This window comes from Nelusetta ayraudi, unplaced genomic scaffold, assembly GCF_046127955.1.
Source record: "Nelusetta ayraudi isolate G7.1 ecotype Tasmania unplaced genomic scaffold, CSIRO-AGI_Nayr_v1 ptg000019l, whole genome shotgun sequence".
NCBI classification, from domain to species: Eukaryota; Metazoa; Chordata; class Actinopteri; order Tetraodontiformes; family Monacanthidae; genus Nelusetta; species Nelusetta ayraudi.
Window position 1 is genome coordinate 5,254,306 of NW_027466069.1, and position 20,037 is coordinate 5,274,342.

Consider the following 20,037-nt stretch of genomic DNA (forward strand, 5'->3'; position numbering starts at 1 on the left):
TAAAATTTGTCTCGATTTATGATTTTATTTTTTACATTGGCAAAACCTTAAGGCTTCTTTTGTGCTCATCTGGAGCTGGAAGGAATAAGGTTTGGTTTACTTACCTGGGCCAGGACACGCCTCCGCGGTGACGGCGTCAGTGGGCGGGCCCAGGCGACGCCTCCATCTGCGGCGCGGCGCAACAGTAGCCGAGCGCGGGAGCCGCGGCGGTTCGCGGCAAGCTGTGCCGATGACGCTCGCTACGCTGTGATATTAAATCTGACGGCTAAAAAAAAAAAAAAGCACACAAAACAGGCCGCGCAGGATTTCATTACCAGATGTTTTATTAGAAAACAAATGTTCGCACGTAAATCCAAAACAAACGGAGCACGCAACGCGGCGGAGCCGAGGGAGAGGAGGCATATTAAGGGGATATTAAGTTGGAGTCTTTGCAAAGTCTTGCCGGTAATTACCGCGCGGTGCTCAACACTGAGGCGCAAAAACAACAAACAACAAACAAATCAACAAACCCACAGGAGCCGGGAGGATTTCTGCCCTCCAAATTCTGGGTTTACAAGCACGGCAGAAGGTTGATGTTTGAAAATTCCTTTTTACGTGAGGATCCTGTACACTCGGTATTTAGAAAAATATCACTCACAGAAACAGATTGTTCCAATAATTCAATTTCTGTGATCTGAGCAGACTGGAGATCACTGGGGCTGTAAGCAAACCTGGGGATCTCAAAGTCCTTGGATAGAAAAATGCACATACATTTTGTATGTGTGTGTGTGTGTTTGTGTATGTGTGGGATTAGAAGTTCTCCAGAAGGTCCATGATCCTCTTGCGCTCGGCCTCTTTGAACTCGTCGCTCTTCCCGTCCCCGATACTCTCAGCAAACTCTGCCAAAGAAAGAAAAAGCAGCAGCCAGTTGAGTCGCAGCCACTTTGACCCGTTAGCATTGCACCGCTCCAAAAAAATCATTCAGCACAAAGAGACGGAGATACAGGAGAGGCGGCCTTGAATCTTCATAGCAAATAGAGTTCACAGAGTAGAAGAAGAGTTGTTTTTTTAGTATTTTAAACTACTCCTGGTAGAAAAACAGGAAAAAAGGGAATTAAAGTGCAGCCGAACATGACGAAAGAACCAAAATACAGCAAAATATTTAGTTTTGGAGCAAAAACAATTATTCTTGTGGTCGTATTGCTGTTTTTTCTGAGATTAAACAGACAGATTGTCCACTTTATGCAATATGGAGCCTTTGAAACATGTATTTGGCTCCTCAGATGTCTCAGGATCTGGAATTTTGACGGCTAGTTCCGGCGCCACACACACACGCACAGCAGAAAGCATAGGAAGTCCACTGAGTCGGTTGGATTTGTTAGTTTAACACACAGTGAGGTTGGGGGTTAAACTCGGCGCAGCCTCGGCGGACTCGACGCATTTGCTGGGGGGCACGGGCAGCCGCCACGGTGGGGATTAGGCACGGAGAACAGGAACGGCGAGGCAGGGGGAGAGGGGGGGGCGGGGGGGGACTGAAGGGGTCTTTCCCAAAGAGAGCCAGGTTGACCAAGACTACAAGGAGATTTGTTGTTTTGTTTTTTACATGGTGAGGGAGCCCTTGGTGTGTTACTTATTGTTATTATTAGAGTCGCGGTGTCGTACAGAAGCGCAGGAACAAAGAACAAACACTGCAAAACCAAGGAAATTGTGCAGGGAAGGACTTGAAACCAGCAAATGCTAGCAAGTGTCAGATATCTCAACCGCAGCGTCAAACTTCAATGAGTTCAATTTAAATTTACTTAATTCCGTCTTTATTAGTAAAAAAAAAAAAATCAAACCGTGCTTTTCACGACCGGCTCTACATCTTAATTGTTAATGGTCTAGAGGTCCACAAACAAACAAACAAAAAAAAAATACTTGTAGCAGCGGACTCACAGGAACCCCCCCCTCCGCCCTCCCTTCCCCCGCAAAAAAAAAAAAAAAAATTGGTACAATTTTATGGTTGACTGGGAAAAGCAGGGAAACGGAGCGAGAGGGAAGGAAATCCAACAAAAACATGAAAAACTTGCAGCTTCTTTCATTGGCCGGCTGCCATCATTGACCGTGCGTGTGTGTGTGTCTGTGCGCGCGCGCGCACGTGTGAAGGATGCGGCGGCCGGCCTCACGAGAGGGGAAGGTCAGAAACGCAGCGACTCCTCGACTCTCTGCACGGCCGCTCTCTTCCTCCTCCTCGGCGCGCCGCCGGTACCCGCACTCCCGTCACCACGGCAACGCAGCCGGGGACAATGGAGGAGCCAGCGTGGCCATTACTCAGGTCAGCGCCTGGGAATGATCCGCCATGAGTAGGAGGGGAACCACCGGCAGGTGGTGGTGGTGGTGGTGGTGTGGTGGGGGGGCAGCGGCGAGGGAAATAAGACGGCGGCGAGGAGAGACTTCCCGCTTGATTCTGAGGTCGTCCTATATGAGCTCTGAATGGATTTGTTGCCGTATGAAGACAAGGGGGGGGAGGGGGAGGGGGAGGAGGTTACCTGAGGAGTTTTTTTTTTTACAGATATTTTTTTTCCTGAGTTCACGGCTGAGCGGAAACGAGGCGCCCGAAGTTGGGAGGCTGAAAGTTGGTGGAAGTTTGGACAAGCCCGAGTTCACAGTTCAATACGGCTGCCAACTTAATCAGCGCAGGGCAGAACTTCTGTATTCCTACTTCTTTTTTTTTCTTTTTTTTTGGCCCCTGCAGCTTAGTTTGTCTCGCTGAGTCATTGGAAAAGTTGGGCTGACAATTCTTAGTCAGCCACTGTTGCCGGCTTGCCGACATTTTTTCTGTTCTTTTTAACAATCGTGATGGAGTTTCTAGGTCAGATTTTTGATGAATGCCATCGAAAGCATCAATACAGTGTCTGCAAACACCTTGACCCGGGGCAGGTCTGAAAGGTCGAGGGAATATTGAGGATACAGGTCAAAGGTGAAGAGTGTAAAGAGTCTTGCAGGTAGGTTTTCTAAAGTGGCGAGACTGATGCTCCTCCTCCCAGCGTGATAAACCCTCCTCCCTTCCTTCCACCATGCTGCTGCTCCAGACTCAAAGAGCCGCAGGCGTTAAGGTCTAGACGACGGAGCCGCACTCTGCATGTGCTTAACCTTTGATGGCAGTTTTCCCACCGGATCAAATGGGCCACTAGTACGCAAGAGGATTAGGGCGTCAAGAAAAGAAAAAAAAAAATATTACAGGAAGGAGGTTTTTATTGAAGTTTTCGTTTCGAGTTTTAAGTTGAAATTTCGTGAATAACGTCAAAATTTTGGGCGAAAAGGCGACGTAAAAAAAGACAAATTTTTCCGGACTTTTATCTTGAAATTTCAACTTTATTCTCGGAAATTTGAAAAAAAAATCTCTTATGGTAATTTCTTTCTATTCATGTGGTTCTAATCATCTTCCGTCCACCTGGGACGGGAGAGGGTTTCACTGAGTCACACAAAATAAGACCCCCGCACTTTCAGCGTTTTATTTTTGGTCAGTTTTTACGTTTTTTTGTCTCTGGAGGTTCCCAGCTCAGGATGCCGAGTACTTGGAGAGTAGTACCCTTTAAGTAGCTTTCAGTGCCACACTGACTGCGCGCCTAAGAAAACTGCGACGGGAGGGACGAACTGCTGCATGACTGAGCCTCGAGAAAAAAGAACGCACAAACAACAACAACAACGCAAGGTTAAATGTAAATGACTTGCAAACGAGCGAAGTGGAGCGTTTAAACGTCCGCGTGAAGAAAGAAACGCACACAAACGCAGGAGCAGCGAGCGTGCACGGGGGTTTGTTGTGTCTCTCTCTCTCTCTCTCTCTCTCTCTCTCTGTGAAACGTGCACGTGCACGTGAAAGGAAGCGGCGACAGCACTGGCCGCGCACGTACACACGTGCACGTCATCTGTCGTGTTAACGGGCAGGAACATGATGTGGAAACGGTCTGAACAAGGAGGGATTGCGTTTGTGTCCATACATACAAATGAGATGGAAAACGTGCTCGCAAACACACACACACACACACACACACACACACACACGCGGCGCCAAGCGTGACGGACAGCTCCGCCTTTGGAGCGACGCGCCCCCAACCCGACAGCGATACAGGAAGCGCCAACGCGGCGCCGCGACGGTCGGCGACACAAACAGGACAGGAAGTGTTTAGGACGAGGGGAGGAATCGCGATGTAAATTCAAAGAAATGTTGTGTTTGCTCGGCCTACATCATCATCATCATCATCATCATCATCATCATCCCTCTCTCTGATCTGATCTGGAGGGTCCACAGAGGAGCTGCTTCTTCTTCGGAAGAGGGTTTCTTTCCCTTTCTTTTGTTGTTGTTGTTGTTGTTGTTGTTGTTGGAAAAGTGAAAAAAACCTTCAGAGGCTCCGCGCGCGGTGATAAAAGTGATGATTTGAACCGGGCTTCTGCAGCCGGCATGAATAAAACACTGCGCTGCCCCGGGGACACTTCCTGTATCGTGTTCATATCTAATAACAGACGGCTGGGCTCCACCGAGTCATTTTTTTCCCCCCTCCTAATATCGTGGAATATTTCTGCAGAGTATTTGGTGGGTGTGTGGGAACGTGGACTGGTTGTGGAATGACTGGCATGAAAGACGCCGATAAACCTGGACACGCACACTCTGTGCGAAGTGTAGGAAAGTGCATTTGCAGAATACATATTTATCAATTTAAGTAATATGAAGCGGATGGGACAAGAATTTTTATCCCATTTTTCCATAATCCCTTTTTTATGTGTTGATTTCGGTCATATTAAGCTTTTAGTTATAATGGAGATGATTTCTGGGTCACTGTGGGTTTTATATAATAATATATATTACATATAATATGTATATTAAAATTATTTTTCTTTTTAAATTAATTTATATTGAAATTTAACCAGAACACAGTGATCCTGGTATCGTAGGATGTTTGAGCGAGTTCGCTGTTCAGCGGTGCCTCACGACCTCCAGACTGTGTAGATTCCATTACAGGGGTCGAGCGGACGAGAGGATTTATTGTTTCACACAGTGTTGAGGAAAAGGTCGGACGGACCTCACATCTGTTCCAGGTCAAATGTCAGGAGACCTGCTGGAGGACTTTCCTGCCTGCTCACGCTACAGCTCTATAGAGAGCTTCCAGGACCTCGTTCTGATTTTTAAAATGATAATGAAAATTAACCAAATGTGTAGCTTTTACTGATGAGTCAGGAGTGAACAGAAGTTTTAAGGATTTAACAGAAGAAAGACAAAATATTTGCAAAAATTTTTTTTTTCGTGGAAGTTTGATTTCCCCCAAACTTTCAGACACAGCACTTCTTAACAAAGTGGGTCAGAGTCACCTGGTGTGCCGGTGAAGACTGAAGTCTCTTACCTCTCATGATGTGGCGAACCACTTTGACGGAACCTCCTCGCAGGTTCAGGATCTGGTGAACTCTCTGCTGGAGCTGAAGGCAGAAAAGCAAGAGAAGGAGAGAGAGAGAGAGAGAGAGAGAGAGAGCAGATAAAAGATGAACTCCGAAGAAACTACCACGTAATTACAACGATAAAACTGTAGTTTGCAGTTTGCATGCAAATTTGACACAACAAGAGCATTTTACCAGGTCGTAATCTGTAAATTTAAGTGATATATAATAATAAATATAAAAGCGATTATAAAAACAATTTGGAAATCTCATTTTGCAAAACGATGCTGCAGTTACACTGTCTGGCCACCGAGCTGCCTCGGCTTTGAGTCGGCCTCTGCCAGTTAAACAACCTGCTCAGGATCCTGCAAACACTGTTTGCAAAATTTTAAAGCAGTCATTTCAATTAAACGGTTTCGTCCCGTTGAAAAACCAAATGTTTTACCGACAGCGGCCGCATAGCCGCCGCCGCCACCGCCACCGCCGCATCGGAGGAGCGGCGAGAAGCTCCGCCACAGTCCAAGTACATGAGCCACTTGGCCGCGGCGCTCGTATCGACCATCTGACGACCATCTGCTTCAGCATCTTGCCTAATCGGGCGGCTCGCAATCACCGCGGCGGGAAACTCCGGGGGAGGGAGGGAAAGAAAGTGTGTGTGTGTGTGTGCGCGCGTGCATGCGCGCGTGCGTACCTGCGATATGCCCGAGTTGTTCATTTCCACCATGATGTAACAAATCAGCTGGAGGACAAACAGGCCGGCGTCCAGGCGGCGCAGGTAGAACTCGTCCTCCATGCCGTCGTCCAGGATCTCACCCCGTCGCACCATCTCCTGCAGCGCCACACACACGCACAAACACACACACACCAGGAGGTGAATGATTGTAAATTCACGGTGGAATTTTTTCAAAATAAAATTCAATTGAAATTGAATCGGACGCGCGAGTTTCACAGGTGCGTGAGGTTGATTTGGCAGCTCTCTATGAAAGGGGCCGTGATTGGTGACTGGAAGTGGGCCAATCAGATGCTGTATGTACAGCTGGATTTGCAACTCGGTCAAGACAGAGAAAAGTCTGAAGCGCCTATTTCTTCCTTGGCTCTTTCTTTCAATGAGAAAATGTTGCGAATCCCTGATTCCGCTAAAGTTAAAGCTAACACCTGGCCGACGCTCCCGGCCCCTCTCTCTCTTCAAGCGATTGGTCCGATTGATCGGGCAACGGAAAACAATTCAAACGGGAGCTCTGGCTGATGGATCAGCAAGAGCCCTGCCCATCGAGCTGCCCTGCGAGGTTAACGGAATCAACCGACGCGAAAAAACCGGCCGACCAAATTTGATTTAGCCGTTTGCACGTCAGCGTTTTTTTTCTTCGCCTCCCCCCGTCGCTCCGATCCATCGATTCCCGCTCATGAAGCTGTGGGAGAAGAACCCCCGCCGCTCACACACACACACGTGCGCGGGCACACGCACTCTTGCATAGTTATCCATCTCAACAACCCTGCCAGCATGCCAATATGCACACTGCCCACATTAATCATCATTAGAGATTAAGAAGCAGATCTCGGGGGGGGGGTCCGGAGCAGGAGCACGACACAAACATGTTGTTATGCTCGACAATTATTATTATTATTATTATTGTTATAATTATTATTATAATTGTCATCTGTACATTATTATTGGTTCATTTTAACTTGAACGTATCAGGATCTGCAGAACACGTTGCGGTACGTTTCAACCATCCAGCAGAAACCAAGTCCTCACACGGGCAGCTCATTCTGTGCCTCTTTGAGACTCGGCGGCGAGAATAGCAGAGCATTAAGGCTTAACAAAACAACAACAACAAAAAAATAAATAAAAAAAAACGTGCCTCCTCAGTGTGACACAGTAAATCAGCAGAAAGGGCAACTTTTCAACGTGCCGCTAATGAGAACAAACAGCCCGCGCCGTCGAGCTAAAGGGTAGCGCACGTGACATTTACATTCCAATGATTTAATCTGAGGGAAAATTAAAACTTTCAAAGGGCCTCGGAAGATCAATTACACTGTAAAACCCAATTATGGCAGAAGTTCAGCTCATTATGGCGCCTCAATCAGAGGGCAGCGAGGAAGCCGAGGTGAGGCTGGGGCAGTTGAGGTAAGTATAAATAAGTAAGTAGTGTATATACCATACTGCAAGTACTGCAAGTGAATCCTGAGCAAAATGTGACTAAAGTGAAAAAAAAAAAAAAAGGGGGGGGGGGGGGGGGGGGAGGAAATAACATCTCAGTTCTCCTTGAATCAATAATGAGTGAACCTTGACATTTACAGTGTCGAGTGCAATACAGGTTTGCATTGCTAGTGCTCAGCAGTGTTTTGCATGTCGTTTTCTTGTCAGTCAGTACCCCTCCCCCGACCACCCTCGGTTAAAGATACACAACAACACGGTACAAAATCTAAAAGCAGCACTTTTAAATTTGCAACTGAATGGAATGCAGAGCGTCTATCGCTTCCAAGCCCTTGGGGTGAACCGCAGGCTTTCTGTTGTCAAGGGAATTTTATTTTTTTTTTTTTAAGTTTTGCGTCAAAAAAGTTTTAGCAAAAAAACAAGAAAAAAAAAAGAAGCCCGAAGCCTGGTCTAGTTGCTGTTCAGTCAAACCCATTTCGAGATGCATTTAAGCACAACTATAGGACGCAGCTATTTAAATGTAAACTGTGTTTCCTGTAGGACAAAAAAAAAAAAAGATTATCTTCGTTTCCCGGACAACTCGGCTCATTATTTGGCGCCAATGTTGACGGCTCGCGGCAACGTTGCACCAATCTCACACACGCCAACTTCACAACTCCACAAATTAATTTAGTGGAGGTTAAAGTGGATGACTGGGAGTCCTTGCCCAAAGCAGAGACTCCCAGCCAAGGTGACATCAACCCCGAGGAGCATTTACACAGAGAAATATGCAGATTGACTACAGAGAGACCGAGAGAAAGACAACCAGCGAGTGGGCGAGTTGTATTGTATCATCCTTTGTGCCTTTAAGAGAGTGCCTAGATAATCTAATGTAATAAAGTTAAATTGACGTAGGCATGAAGGAAACAAGGTCGAGAAATTGAAAGAGTTGAAATAGTTCAAAATGATTTGAATTAGTAGAGTTGAGCTCTTTCTTGCGAGTGTATCAAGTTTGTTTACACACTAGGAAAAACCAAAAACGTAAACAAAATCTTGTCAATTTTTTTGAGTACTTGGAGTGGAGTACTTAGTACTTTATTTATTGGTTTGTGTTTGAAATATTCCTAACATCATGGTTGGTGTCCAGGAGTTTGGTCTGTGCTAGTGCGGGAAGCTTTCAAGGTTAAGTGTTTAAATTTTGAAAACAAAGCAGCAACGTCAAGTGGTTTCATTTGCAGTGTCTTTCTTTCCCCCTTTTTTCCCCCTCTTGAGTTTGCCAGTGAACTACAGTGGTCTGCGCACCCAAACCTGGATACCTCGTCCACCTTTATTAGCAGTATATTAAGTTTTCACCAAAAATAAAAATCATAACTCAAGTCAAATTTTACACACTGGGCCTTTAAACTTCAACTTTCTAGGACTGTTCTGGCGTCTCTCAAGGCAACAACGCACAAAAAAGACATTTTGCGTGGCATCAGCAGTAGGAAGATCAAAGAACACAAGAGTTGCGGCGGCCAGCGGAAGAGCTGAAAAACCCGCGAGAGAACAGATGCATTGTGGGGTTCTCTCTCTCTCTCTGTCTGTCTCTCTCTCTCTCTTTTGTGTATCAGGATGAACCGGATGGGGCGAGACACAATGAGGCCGACAGCCAAAGACGATAAGCAGAACCGTGTTCTGTCGGCTGGCCAGCAATCAAACTGCGGGCCGGGGTCTCGGAGCGCTCGTCAGGCAGTTCATCAAGCTAACTGACACACGGCGAGGTGTTTAGAAGACGCCGCTCAGCCAAGACGCTGCTCCGGGGGAAGAAAACTTTTTGTTGCTTGTTGCATCCTTGATCAATTGACAGGAACAAAAGGGCAGATTTTTTCCCCCCTAGCTTTTTTTCACGGAACTGAATGCCGTCGGTGACTTTTGTGTGAAAATGTTACGGCAACTAGACAACGCGACCTGCACGCACGATTGTTGCCCAAGGGCAAAAGTTCACGGCAGAGAATACCACAATGAGGTATTTAGATATTTGCTTCACCTACTCCCTTTTCTTTGCGTCTGTGGACACCACCGCTGTTCTATGAATTGTACAGTTCAGTCAAAAGACTTCAGCAGACAACAGAAGTTTCTGCGTCACCAGTGAGATTCAGGCCAATAAAGATTTGAGACTTTTTTTATTCATATTCTGTCTTCTTCTAACTCTTATTTGTGCATGTTGGACATATCCTTTCTGATGACTGTATGTGGATCATATTCTGCCCATATTTTTGAAATACACTTCTAAACTCTCGCAGTGATTTATATCAATGTGCAGAAGCAACTGTCAGCGAGAAAATCCATTTTTAAAAGAATGCTTTGTTTTGTTTTAAATGAAGGTCAACCAGCATCACTGAAACATAAAATTGAAACTGCTGAACCTGCGCGGCCAGCGCAACGTTTACAACCACCAACGACAGCCGCATTAAATATTCATCCTCTTGCAGCAACGGGGGAAGTGGACGTGCGGGGATATTAAAAACAAGAGGCGGCGTGACAGAATTCATTAAGTTTTTTTTTGTCCGTCGGCTAGTTTTGACGGGGTGTCCCCCGTCCCCACCAACGTCTCGCCGCGTGGCACCTTTGGGTCCGCCGCGGCAGGGGCACCGCCACGGCGGACGTGCAGGAAAGAATAAACGTGTCGAGAGACGGAATTGGACAAGTCAATTACCGCAGCCTCGGGGGAGCCTGGCAGCCCGGCTACAGTGGAGACAAAGTAATTTGCAGTGATTTTCAGTCTCGGTCCCTTTACTGTAACTCAGCCGCAGGGTGTGTGTGTGTGTGTGTGTGTGTGTGTGCGTGTGTGATTAATGGAAGCTCAGACGTGCAGCACATTGTCTGTGCATGTTTAAAAACCATGTGGGCTTTTTTCATGCTCCTGTAGCGGATGAATGTAGCAACGCACGTGCATCTCGGAACAATAACCGCTGTTCCGCAGTGTGTGAGGATGTTTGTGTATTAGTGTGTGTGTGTGTGTTATTTCTGCGCCCTCTTTTCCTCCGGGATGCTCGGATCCGGCATTAAAGTGATTTCTTTGTCAGCACTTTGCGACGGCCCGCCGTCACGCTGTGGCTGTGAGTTGTGCTCTTTGAAGGCGAGGCGATGGGATGGGGGGGGGCAGAGAGAAGGTTGTTGGATCCGTCCTCATTATATAAACACAGGGTTGATAACGAGGAGGACCCTAAGAGCCAGAGAAAAACACGCTAATTCCGAGCGCTGACGAGGAGCCCTGCCTGGGCTTTGTGGGCACGTCAATTAAGAGACTGGTGACGGGGGAAAGTGGGCCACGGCGAGAGACAAAGTGCCGACCGGGAGGTGGAGGTGCTCGCCGCGGAGGGGAAAAAAAAAAAGAATAAAAGCGAAATGCCGCAGTGTCAGCCTGTGTTGACGAAACAAACAAACAAAAACACAAAAGAGCCGACGCGGCTGCGCTCGGAGCCTCTCGGCTCGGGAAGCAACGGGGGCTGCTTGTGATGAATGTCGGCGAAGCGGATCCATCTTTAAAAGCTGCTTATTGACATTGGAAATTCAAAGGACGGAAGAGTCTGCGGTGGCGGACAGGCAGAGGCCAACAGAAGACGTGGCTTCACAGCGCTTCAAGGTCGGATTAGCCAAGATTCACTTCGCCGATGTATCACGACTATCTGACTGTTAGGTTGATTAAACTCAGAGATGAGAAAAGTTCAGTTCTCGAGATCAGCCCTTTGTGAAGTCACAAAGGGTAGTGACACCTCAGTAATTCCTCAGAAACGTTGTTTTTCTTCCCATCTGTCCAACAAAGCATCAGTTCACCGGGAAGCTGGAACTCCGGAGTCTTTGCAGGAGGCTGCAAACAGAGGGCTAAATGCACTTTTAACAGGAGATCTGAAGAAGGTTTTTGACAGACAATCACACACAGCTGCTTCATGGAGATTCTGGAATATACTGTATCACCGGTTCTCTAAATTTGGTTGACAAATTCTCATCAGTAATTGGATTCCATGACGTCGCTGAGCTCCTCTGCACCTGATCTCCTGCAAAAATCTTTAACATCCTCGCAAAGCACCAAACAACGGAGACTGTGGTTTGACACTGACAAGACAGAGCTGCCCGATGGCCAAGATGAAGGAAAAGGTTGTGAAAGAGTGAGACCAGTTTAAATTGCACAGCCGGCAGAGAGGGAAAGCGTTGTAAAAAACTGCAACTGGGTGCAAACCCAATTCCAACTTAACGCAGAGTTTCTCGGTGAAAGTCGACATGTCAACGATGCCGAAGCGGCCAATTCCTTCCCCCCACTACAGCTCAATAAGGCGAGAGCGCACACACGCGCGCACACACACAAACACGCACGCACGCACGCACGCACGCACACACACACACACACACACACACACACACACACACACACACACACACACACACACACACACACACACACACACACACACACACACACACACACACACACACACACACACACACACACACACACAGAACAGCGAGCAACTGGGCAGCGAGGTGGCGGGAAAGTGCACTTGAGCGTTTCACAGCATTGAGGTCGGGCCTCGGCCATGTTCTGCTGAGCTTCATCAATCTCTAGGAGCCGTTAACCAACGGGTTGAGGGCAGGGGGGGAGGGTGAGGGAGGAGAGCGGAAAAGAGGGGATGAGAGCGCCTGCACTGAAGGGGGAAACTGGCCGAGAAAAAAAAGAGTAGAAGGAAAAGAGGACGGAAAGGAAGTGAAGGGGGGACAGAGAGGAACAGGACAGGAAGTGGTGCTACTGGTAGCTTGTGCTTGAAAAATTTGTATCCTGGTTGCAGGAAACAGGAAGAGGCCCTGATACTTGATCGGAGAAAAGACGACACCAGTGTGGCGTCACTCAAGATGAAGGAAGAGAAGAAGCTGCAAGGCTTCATCGACCTCTAACGGCAGGAAGCAGCTCTCATCTACCACCTCGGAATTAAAAACCATAGGTTGCAGCTGAAAAAGAGTCAACATCCGAAGCAATCAGGCACCAGGATTAAAAAAAAAAAAAAAAAAAAAAAGATATATATTTATTTATTATCGTGTAAACACCGAGATTACTATCCAGCTTTATGTGCTGAAAACTGGGCCATAAACTGGGCTGCTACGAAAGTGGAAAGAAATGGTGTCACTGCGGCTGGAAAAGAGAGAAAAGGGGAACGAGAAAGAGAGAGGCGGGGCCGGCAGGTACAGCAGGGAGGAAGGGAGGCATCAGGACGACAGGAAGTAGTGGCGGGCTGCGCGGTGGCAACGACGGGATGGTCGAGTCAAAGAAACCAAGAAGCCAGAGCTGAAAAAAAAAACCCCACACATTTATCTGGGTGGTGGAATGGAGGGAAGGAGAGAGTCAGGTGGAGAGTGAGAGAGAGAGAGAGAGAGGTGGGAGAAATATAAGCAGCTTAATAAAGAGACCGAGCTGCAGAAGCAGCTTTCTCTCCTCCACCACCACCGCCCACCGCTTCCTCCTCTATCCTCCCGAGAAATCTGCCGGTAATATGTTGCAGAGGAAAAACATTTTGCTTACCGCCCCTTAAAAAACAGGCTTAACTAGAGGATAGTGAGCAGCAAGGCGGAGGAAGATGAAACGCCGGCCGATAGGAGCCGAGGAAGGAACTGGGTTGCCATCCGCAACCGCACGTGTGTGATGCTGCCGTGCACAGAGGATTTTTTTTCTTGGTTTGTTGGTTTCAAACAGGTGTGATTATTATTATTATTATTATTATTGTTAATAGGCGCCGTGGCACCAATTAAACTGCAGCCATTTGTTCCATCTTTTGATGCGCGCAAAAAAAGAAAAATAATCAAAATCCCAGCCACGCAGCGAGGCTTTAAAGGGGAATCAGAGGAAGTTAGAAATCACAACATGAAGGGAAGAACAAAACACCACGTGAGTTGGATGGACGTCTGAAGTCAAACATGATTTAAATCAACGACGTCGATGGTAAAATACATCCATAAAGGTTTTTCCCCACTGCAGCACTTCACAAATACGGTACCTTTTCTCAACTCCATTTTAGCACAACTCCCAGCAAGAAATCGCAATCTGGTCTTTGCCTTTCTCAACCTCTTCCATGAGCTCTGTAGCACTTTAATGGTTTTTGGCTTTGTTGTGTTCCTCGGTCCATCTTAGCACAACTCCAAGAAGAAACCCTGCCCTGGTCTTTGCATTGCTGCACCCCTATCTAAATGATCCATCCCTGACAGTGTCATCTTGCCCCAGGTTAAATGTATTGTGGATGGATGTATTTTTGTCGTGCATTACTGTCTTCATGTTGTATTTGTTTCGGTAGTACTGTATTGACTATCTCCTATTTAGTGTCATTGTCTGCCAGTTTCTGTTGCCCCCGTGGATTTGTTGCATTTATACTAATTTTACATCTCAGAACAGAAATGTAAATTAATGTGCATTGTCCTCAACAAATAAACAAATAAAAAAAAAAAGAACAATAAAAAAAAATAAAAAAAAAGATGGGACCTGGTCGATGGGACTCAGCCTCCTGGTTGGGCTCTGAGCGATAAAGCAGTGACGGGCAGCCAGAGGCGGGACTTGGAAGTCAATGCCATCATCAGCAAGTACGCTGAATATCTCTCACCGTTGCGACACAGGCGCCCGTCACTTCGCTCAGAACTAATCACAGTGGACTGGAAACAAGCTAGAAGGATCAGGCTGACCCAACCAGTTAGAGAATTCCTCAAATCCTCGGCATCGAAACCCAACGACTCGGTCAGAGGTTCGGGCCCGGCCGGCCGGGCTCGGCTCGGCTCAGCCTCCACCACCGCTGCCGACTGCCGAGAGTCGTCACAGGGTGTTATTATCTGCGGCCCCGCCTGTTAATCCCGAGCTCTCAACTCGTCCGCTGCATCCATATAAATCAGGCCGATTATGTTTTACGAGCGGTGACGCATCAGCGGGCTTAATGTCTGCGCTTCTTAAGGTGTTAAGATGCCGCTGGGACGCACTGTGGACGCTCACGCGACACGGACGTAGTGTTGGCGGGCATTTTATGTAGAGTCGGTGAGATTAATTCCAAGGTGCATTTATTAATTTTTAGCACGTCGCTTCAGTTCTGCAGCCAAACGATTGATTGTATTGTATTGATTATGTTGATGTGCTTCTTGTTGCAACTCCGTCGACACAATGTAAAATAAAATTAAGTGTCAAGGTGAAGGACAGCATTTCTACTCAGAGGAATCTCGACGAACATTAATCCATCCAGAATTTTTCATGTGCGCAATTTTAATTCTGAACTAATTATCAAAAAAAGCAACACTGACTATGAGAAAAGATAGAAAATTAAGCTTAAAATGTGTCTGGTGGAGTTTCTCAGTAAATGAAAAGGGTAATCCACTCCTTTGTAACCACCCGGCTTGATTTTTGTAATGCACTAACATGAGGGTTAGTGGGTCCTCCATTGCACATCTGCAACGAGTACAGAATGCAGCAGCACGTCTTTTAACTGGCACAAGGAAGTTTGAGCACTTTACACCGATTTCAGCTTCACTTCCCTGGCTACCCGTCCATTTTAGAACTCATTTTAAAATTCTTTTATTTGCTTTTAAAGCCCTACATGGTCTTGCCGCAGTGTACCTCTCAGAGCTTCTGCACCCCTACGCACCCAGCCGATCTCTCGGGTCGGCTGACCAGCCTCTCCTGAGGGTTCCCAATACCAGGCTGAAGCTCAGGGGGGACCGAGCATTCAAAACTCCAACTTCATCCAACAATGTGGCAGGAACTGCTGCTGCACATTAGGCCTCTTCACTGTCCAATTTCAAATCTCTTCTTAAAACGCAGCTGTTTTCTTTGGCTGTCAACACCACTTAGGTTGTTGATTTTGTGTGCATAGAAATTATGATCTATTGTGTCCTATGTTTAGTATCCTGTCTTTGATTATGTCTACTTTTTGTACAGCACTTTGGTAAACTTTGTGTTAACTCAAATTGGGCTTTATAAATAAAGTGGATTAGATTTGATAAATGTGTATTTTTTTCCCCATACCACCCTCACAGTGAACCTGCTGTGTTTTTCATGCTCGTTGCAGCGGAAAACGAGCTGCCTGGCGCGCCGGAATGATTTTGACAGTTGTTTAAGACGTAAAAGAAAGAAAAAAAAAAAATACTGCTTGCGCTGAGACACGCGCACGGAGTTCTTCTCCGGCACGGAAGGCCGAGCACGTGGCTTCCGGAGATAGCGACTCATCCCGGGCGACGGCGTCTCCTTATCGGCAGGTTATCACAAAGTCATCCGTTGGCCATCCTGAAGGAGGCGCCGGGGGAGCAACGGGCAGGGAGAGAAGTGAGTGACGGAGGGGGGCGGGAGGAAATGTCAAACTGTCTGGCCTTTCGCTCGGCGACCTCGCCGCGACGCCAGATATTAATCTCCAGTCATCTTCGGGTGGCAATCGTGCACTTATCTGTCTGTCGGCCGCACACCTCCCCTATCGCTCCTCCGCCTCGCTTCCCGTTTTATTCTGGTCCCTTTTAGCACCTGCCGCCGCCACCGCCGCCGCTTCCTCTTTTGATATTTTCACAATGCGCATATCATCCCTTCACGCCGGGGAAGAGATGCCGATCTCGCCGAAGCCATTATCCCCTCGCTGGCTGCTTATCTTTTATCTGGATCCCGCCGTCGTTCCGTCTCGGCCACAGCTTAGCGCGGTGGACACACACACACACACACACACACACACACACACACACACACACACACACACACACACACACACACACACACACGGCTATCAAGCTTGCCTATTGTTATCGGCCGGACTGCGATCTTTTCCCCTCCCACTTCCTGGCTGTGGATGTGACTCGGCGCAAAGGACTGCAACATCTAATCTGCGGCATTTCGATGGCTCGGCGTGAGAGCGGAGGCAGCGGCAGTGGCGGCGCGTCCGTGGGCTATCTGGACATCTATAATGCAGTTCCCCCTGTCCAGACACCGATAAAGAAAAACCATGAATGTGAAATGGGATTAAAACACTTTCTTTCCAGCCGGGGATAATTCCGCAGGAAAGTTATCGCCGCTGCAGTTCCACAGAAGTCTGGCTTTTAGGTTTGTGGGATATTTGTGGAGGAATTAAAAGCCGAGGCGGGAGGGGACCAAAATTTTCATTTGATGTTTTTTTTTTTATTCACGGCCCCGTTTTCTAACGTGCAATGTGGCTGACGGAGAAATGTGGCCCATCCGTCTTGCCGATCTCTGATGGTACAGTAAGTGTTTTGGTTGGGTCATGAAAGTGGCCTGTTGAGCACAAGCAGGAGTTGACTGCTTCAAGCCGTCCTTAAAAACCAAACGGTTTCGCTGCATTTCACAGTAAATTGCATTTGATTTGTTTGTTTGTACTTTCAAGTATTTTTTGTAAATTTTATTCTAATATGTTTTCAGTCTTTTCTGTAAAGTGTCTTTCAGGACCTTTTTCAGGAGCGCTCTGTAAGTAAAATGTATCATTGTAGTTATCATTACAGCAGTACAGACTCTGCAGTGGCGGCTGTTTTATCTGAGCTGAGAGGAATTTTTGCATTACAAGATAAGAACAATAAAACGACACGGAAGGAATAAAACTTTTTTTTGTTTTTGCTCCCGACTGGCAGAACGCCACAAAATGTCAACTTTCAGACGAACGTTGGATTCAGTTCACGTAGCAGCGGATAAATGAAGCTGCTACGTGAGACGCAGTGAGGTCACATGACGCCGCTGCGTGGCTACAGGAAGAAGAGCGTCACCTGCAGACACGCGAGGACGCAGCCAATCAGAACGAGCTGAGACACAGCAGCATGTACGATGTTGTGACTTAAAAACCATGATTGAAAAAATCTACAATAGAAAGATTTGCTATGAATCGCATTTCAGGTCACAGTCGTCCTGTCAGCCGTTTTAAAGGTGTTTATTTTTGTATTGAAGTCTATGGGAAAAATGCTTTTTGGGCCCATGGGATTTTTTTTTGCTGCAGTACCTCAAGTGGTCCCTGGGAAAAATCGGTGCACTGCCATATTGCCAGTCCGGTATCCAGTTCTTATAATACATCCATGGGCTGGACAGAAGCAGCAGAGGGATGGGGAGAGGAGCTGGCCAATCGGAGCGCTCGCCTCAGCTGAACGTCACCATTTATTCGGTTTGCAAAGCCAGTTTCCAGAAAGCTTTGTTGAACTTTTCCAAGTTTTCTAATGTGATATTTTCATTCTTTATGGAGCTGCAACAAGGTCACCCAGCATCACCGCTGCAGCAAAAGGAAGCCTTGAGTCGTCCTCAACAGTCAGCACACACACATACACACACACACACACATCTCCGTCTGCAATTTGCTCCAGGATGAGGTTTCTCAATTGCGACGAGAACTAAACTGATCAGCCCTTTTAAAGTGATCGGCGCTGCAGAATTTAAAGCAGGGGAGCTGCAGCCGGCGCAGAAAAAGGGGAGCACGTAGGAGGCGGAGGGAGGGAGGGAGGGATGGGGGGAGAAAAACAACGAGGCTTACGTGTTTTTCTCCTTCGATCCTCTTGTCAGCCTGTTGAACGGCCTCCAGGTACTTAAAATGCAACTCCATCAGTCGATCAACCTGGAGAGAGTGAAAGCGGGCAGGGGAGTGAGGGATGGAGCGGAGTGAGAGAGTGTGAGAGAGAGAGAGACAGACACATGAAGAGAACGACGGAAAACTGGGAGAAACGTGATTGGAAATGGAGAGTGAGCGAGAGAGAGAGACAGAGAAAGAGAGAGACAACAGCGAGAGCAAACGAGAGGAGACTCGGAAAAGAAATATTCATTTTTCTGCGCATTAATTATTCACCAATTCTTCTCTGGTGTTTGCTGCCAGCTGTTTTATTAATCAGATGAGGTTTGCAGAGCAAAAAAAGAATTGAGACTTTTTAAAACAAAACCAAAAAAAAAAATGCAATGATGGAGTCCCACACTTTTCTGCCAGAGAGGCTCATTTTTAGAAGGGAAAAAAAAAAAAACTGGGCAGAGTTAATCGGAAAGTCATCATTTTACTGTATGACAGGTTGTGTCTCCAACCGTTTCACCCCAAACATCTAAAATAGATTCAAAGCAGTGCAGACGGCTGACCGGAATATGAACCTGAGCACATCCAACCTACTTTCACCCAGCTGGTAAAAATAACAGCAGTGAGGCATATATGAATATCATCTCTGAGGTAATTGAATATGCCAAGCTGGATGTAAAGTCGTATATTAACTGTCAGGAATCTTAGTTTGAAGCCTTTTATCGGCTTGTGTATGAACTTTGAAACAAAGCACACAGGGAAAAAAAAAAGGAACTTTGCAGACTTTTACATTCGTTTCTGGGCAAAATGGGCAAAGGAGCAAAATATAGTTTTAGAAAAAAAAACATTTGCACATTCTTGGGCCCAGTCAAGTCTTTTTAAAGCAATGTGCATTGTTATGAAATAAGTTGATTAAAAATCTGATCTAAAATCAATTTGGAAACTGTTTAAAGAGCACAGAAGTTAAAGAAAATAAAAAAAATATATAAATAAATAAATAATCATTTGGAATGACATCACAGAGGCTAAATTTGACATTTCAGTGCATTATTTTTCAGCAAGACAATTTGGAGCTGTTACATGGGGAGCAAACAAGAGGAGAAAAAGACTTTTCTAAATTTCTCTGGGATTTTAGTGACAAACTGGGGATCTATAATTGTTGGAAATCCACAGTGGAGTGAAAACATTTTGCATAATGTGGGACCGTTGAGTTTTCCCAGACGCGACTGCGTCAGCGCAGGCAAACAAAGAAAAACTGTCCGCCCAGCTCGACCGCTGCTAATTGGCATCTGGAAAAACAACACGAGGAGGACATACAAACCAAGCAACCACAAACCTTCTCGCAGTCGTTCTCCGTGAACTTATTGAGGAGTCGGCTTCTCTGCTGGGACTTGAGGTTTCTCAGCATGGAGGCGATGATGGAGCAGACGTGTTCTGGGGGAGAGAACGAGGCAAAGTGAGGCGAGGCGAGCGAGCCACAGTTTCATCTTTGGCAAAAGCAGTTCGCCCTTCGCCCGGCTGACGTACGGGCCTTTCGGCGCCAACTCTGCGAGAAGGACGACCCGGAAACCGGCCCGAAGCAACACGTGAGCCGCGGTCGCAATCCATCAAGGAGCTCGTTAGCTTAACTTTTAAAACGGCTAACGCTGAATTTGCACCGACACGGCCTCAATGAAAAAAAAATATAGAACTCGTGTGCAGCTGCGAGGCAGAGCGAGGAGGAGGAGGAGGGAAGGAACGCCAACGGAGCTGGAGAAACAAGGCTTTATTTAGAACTAAAAAAAGGCGTGAGAGAAATTTAAAGTAGGCCGCGTGGCAGAGAGAGAGACGGCGTGAAAACGCGCTAATTGGTGACAAAAACTAGATCAAGAGCCCCAACAATGAGGACTGAGTCGATGTCAGACGTGTTGTCTTACTCAAAGAGCGGCTGACTGGGGGGGCGGCGCCTTCATGTGACAATCGCGGCGTAATATTTCTCTATAATGC

General features: G+C 46.9%; 1 protein-coding gene across 1 annotated transcript in view; it reads right to left on the reverse strand.

Annotated features, from left to right (window-relative positions):
* Positions 1-300: 300 nt before the first annotated feature.
* ctnnbl1 (catenin, beta like 1) overlaps positions 301-20,037 on the reverse strand; it is a 42,437-nt gene continuing 22,700 nt past the window's right edge. Inside the window, exons 12-16 of the mRNA XM_076026589.1 lie at positions 19,388-19,485; positions 18,028-18,108; positions 6,080-6,217; positions 5,358-5,430; positions 301-878 (exon numbers count right to left, since the gene is read on the reverse strand). Coding sequence (XP_075882704.1) covers positions 790-878; positions 5,358-5,430; positions 6,080-6,217; positions 18,028-18,108; positions 19,388-19,485 — 479 coding nt within the window. The 3' untranslated portion in view covers positions 301-789. The remainder of the gene's footprint in view (positions 879-5,357; positions 5,431-6,079; positions 6,218-18,027; positions 18,109-19,387; positions 19,486-20,037) is intronic.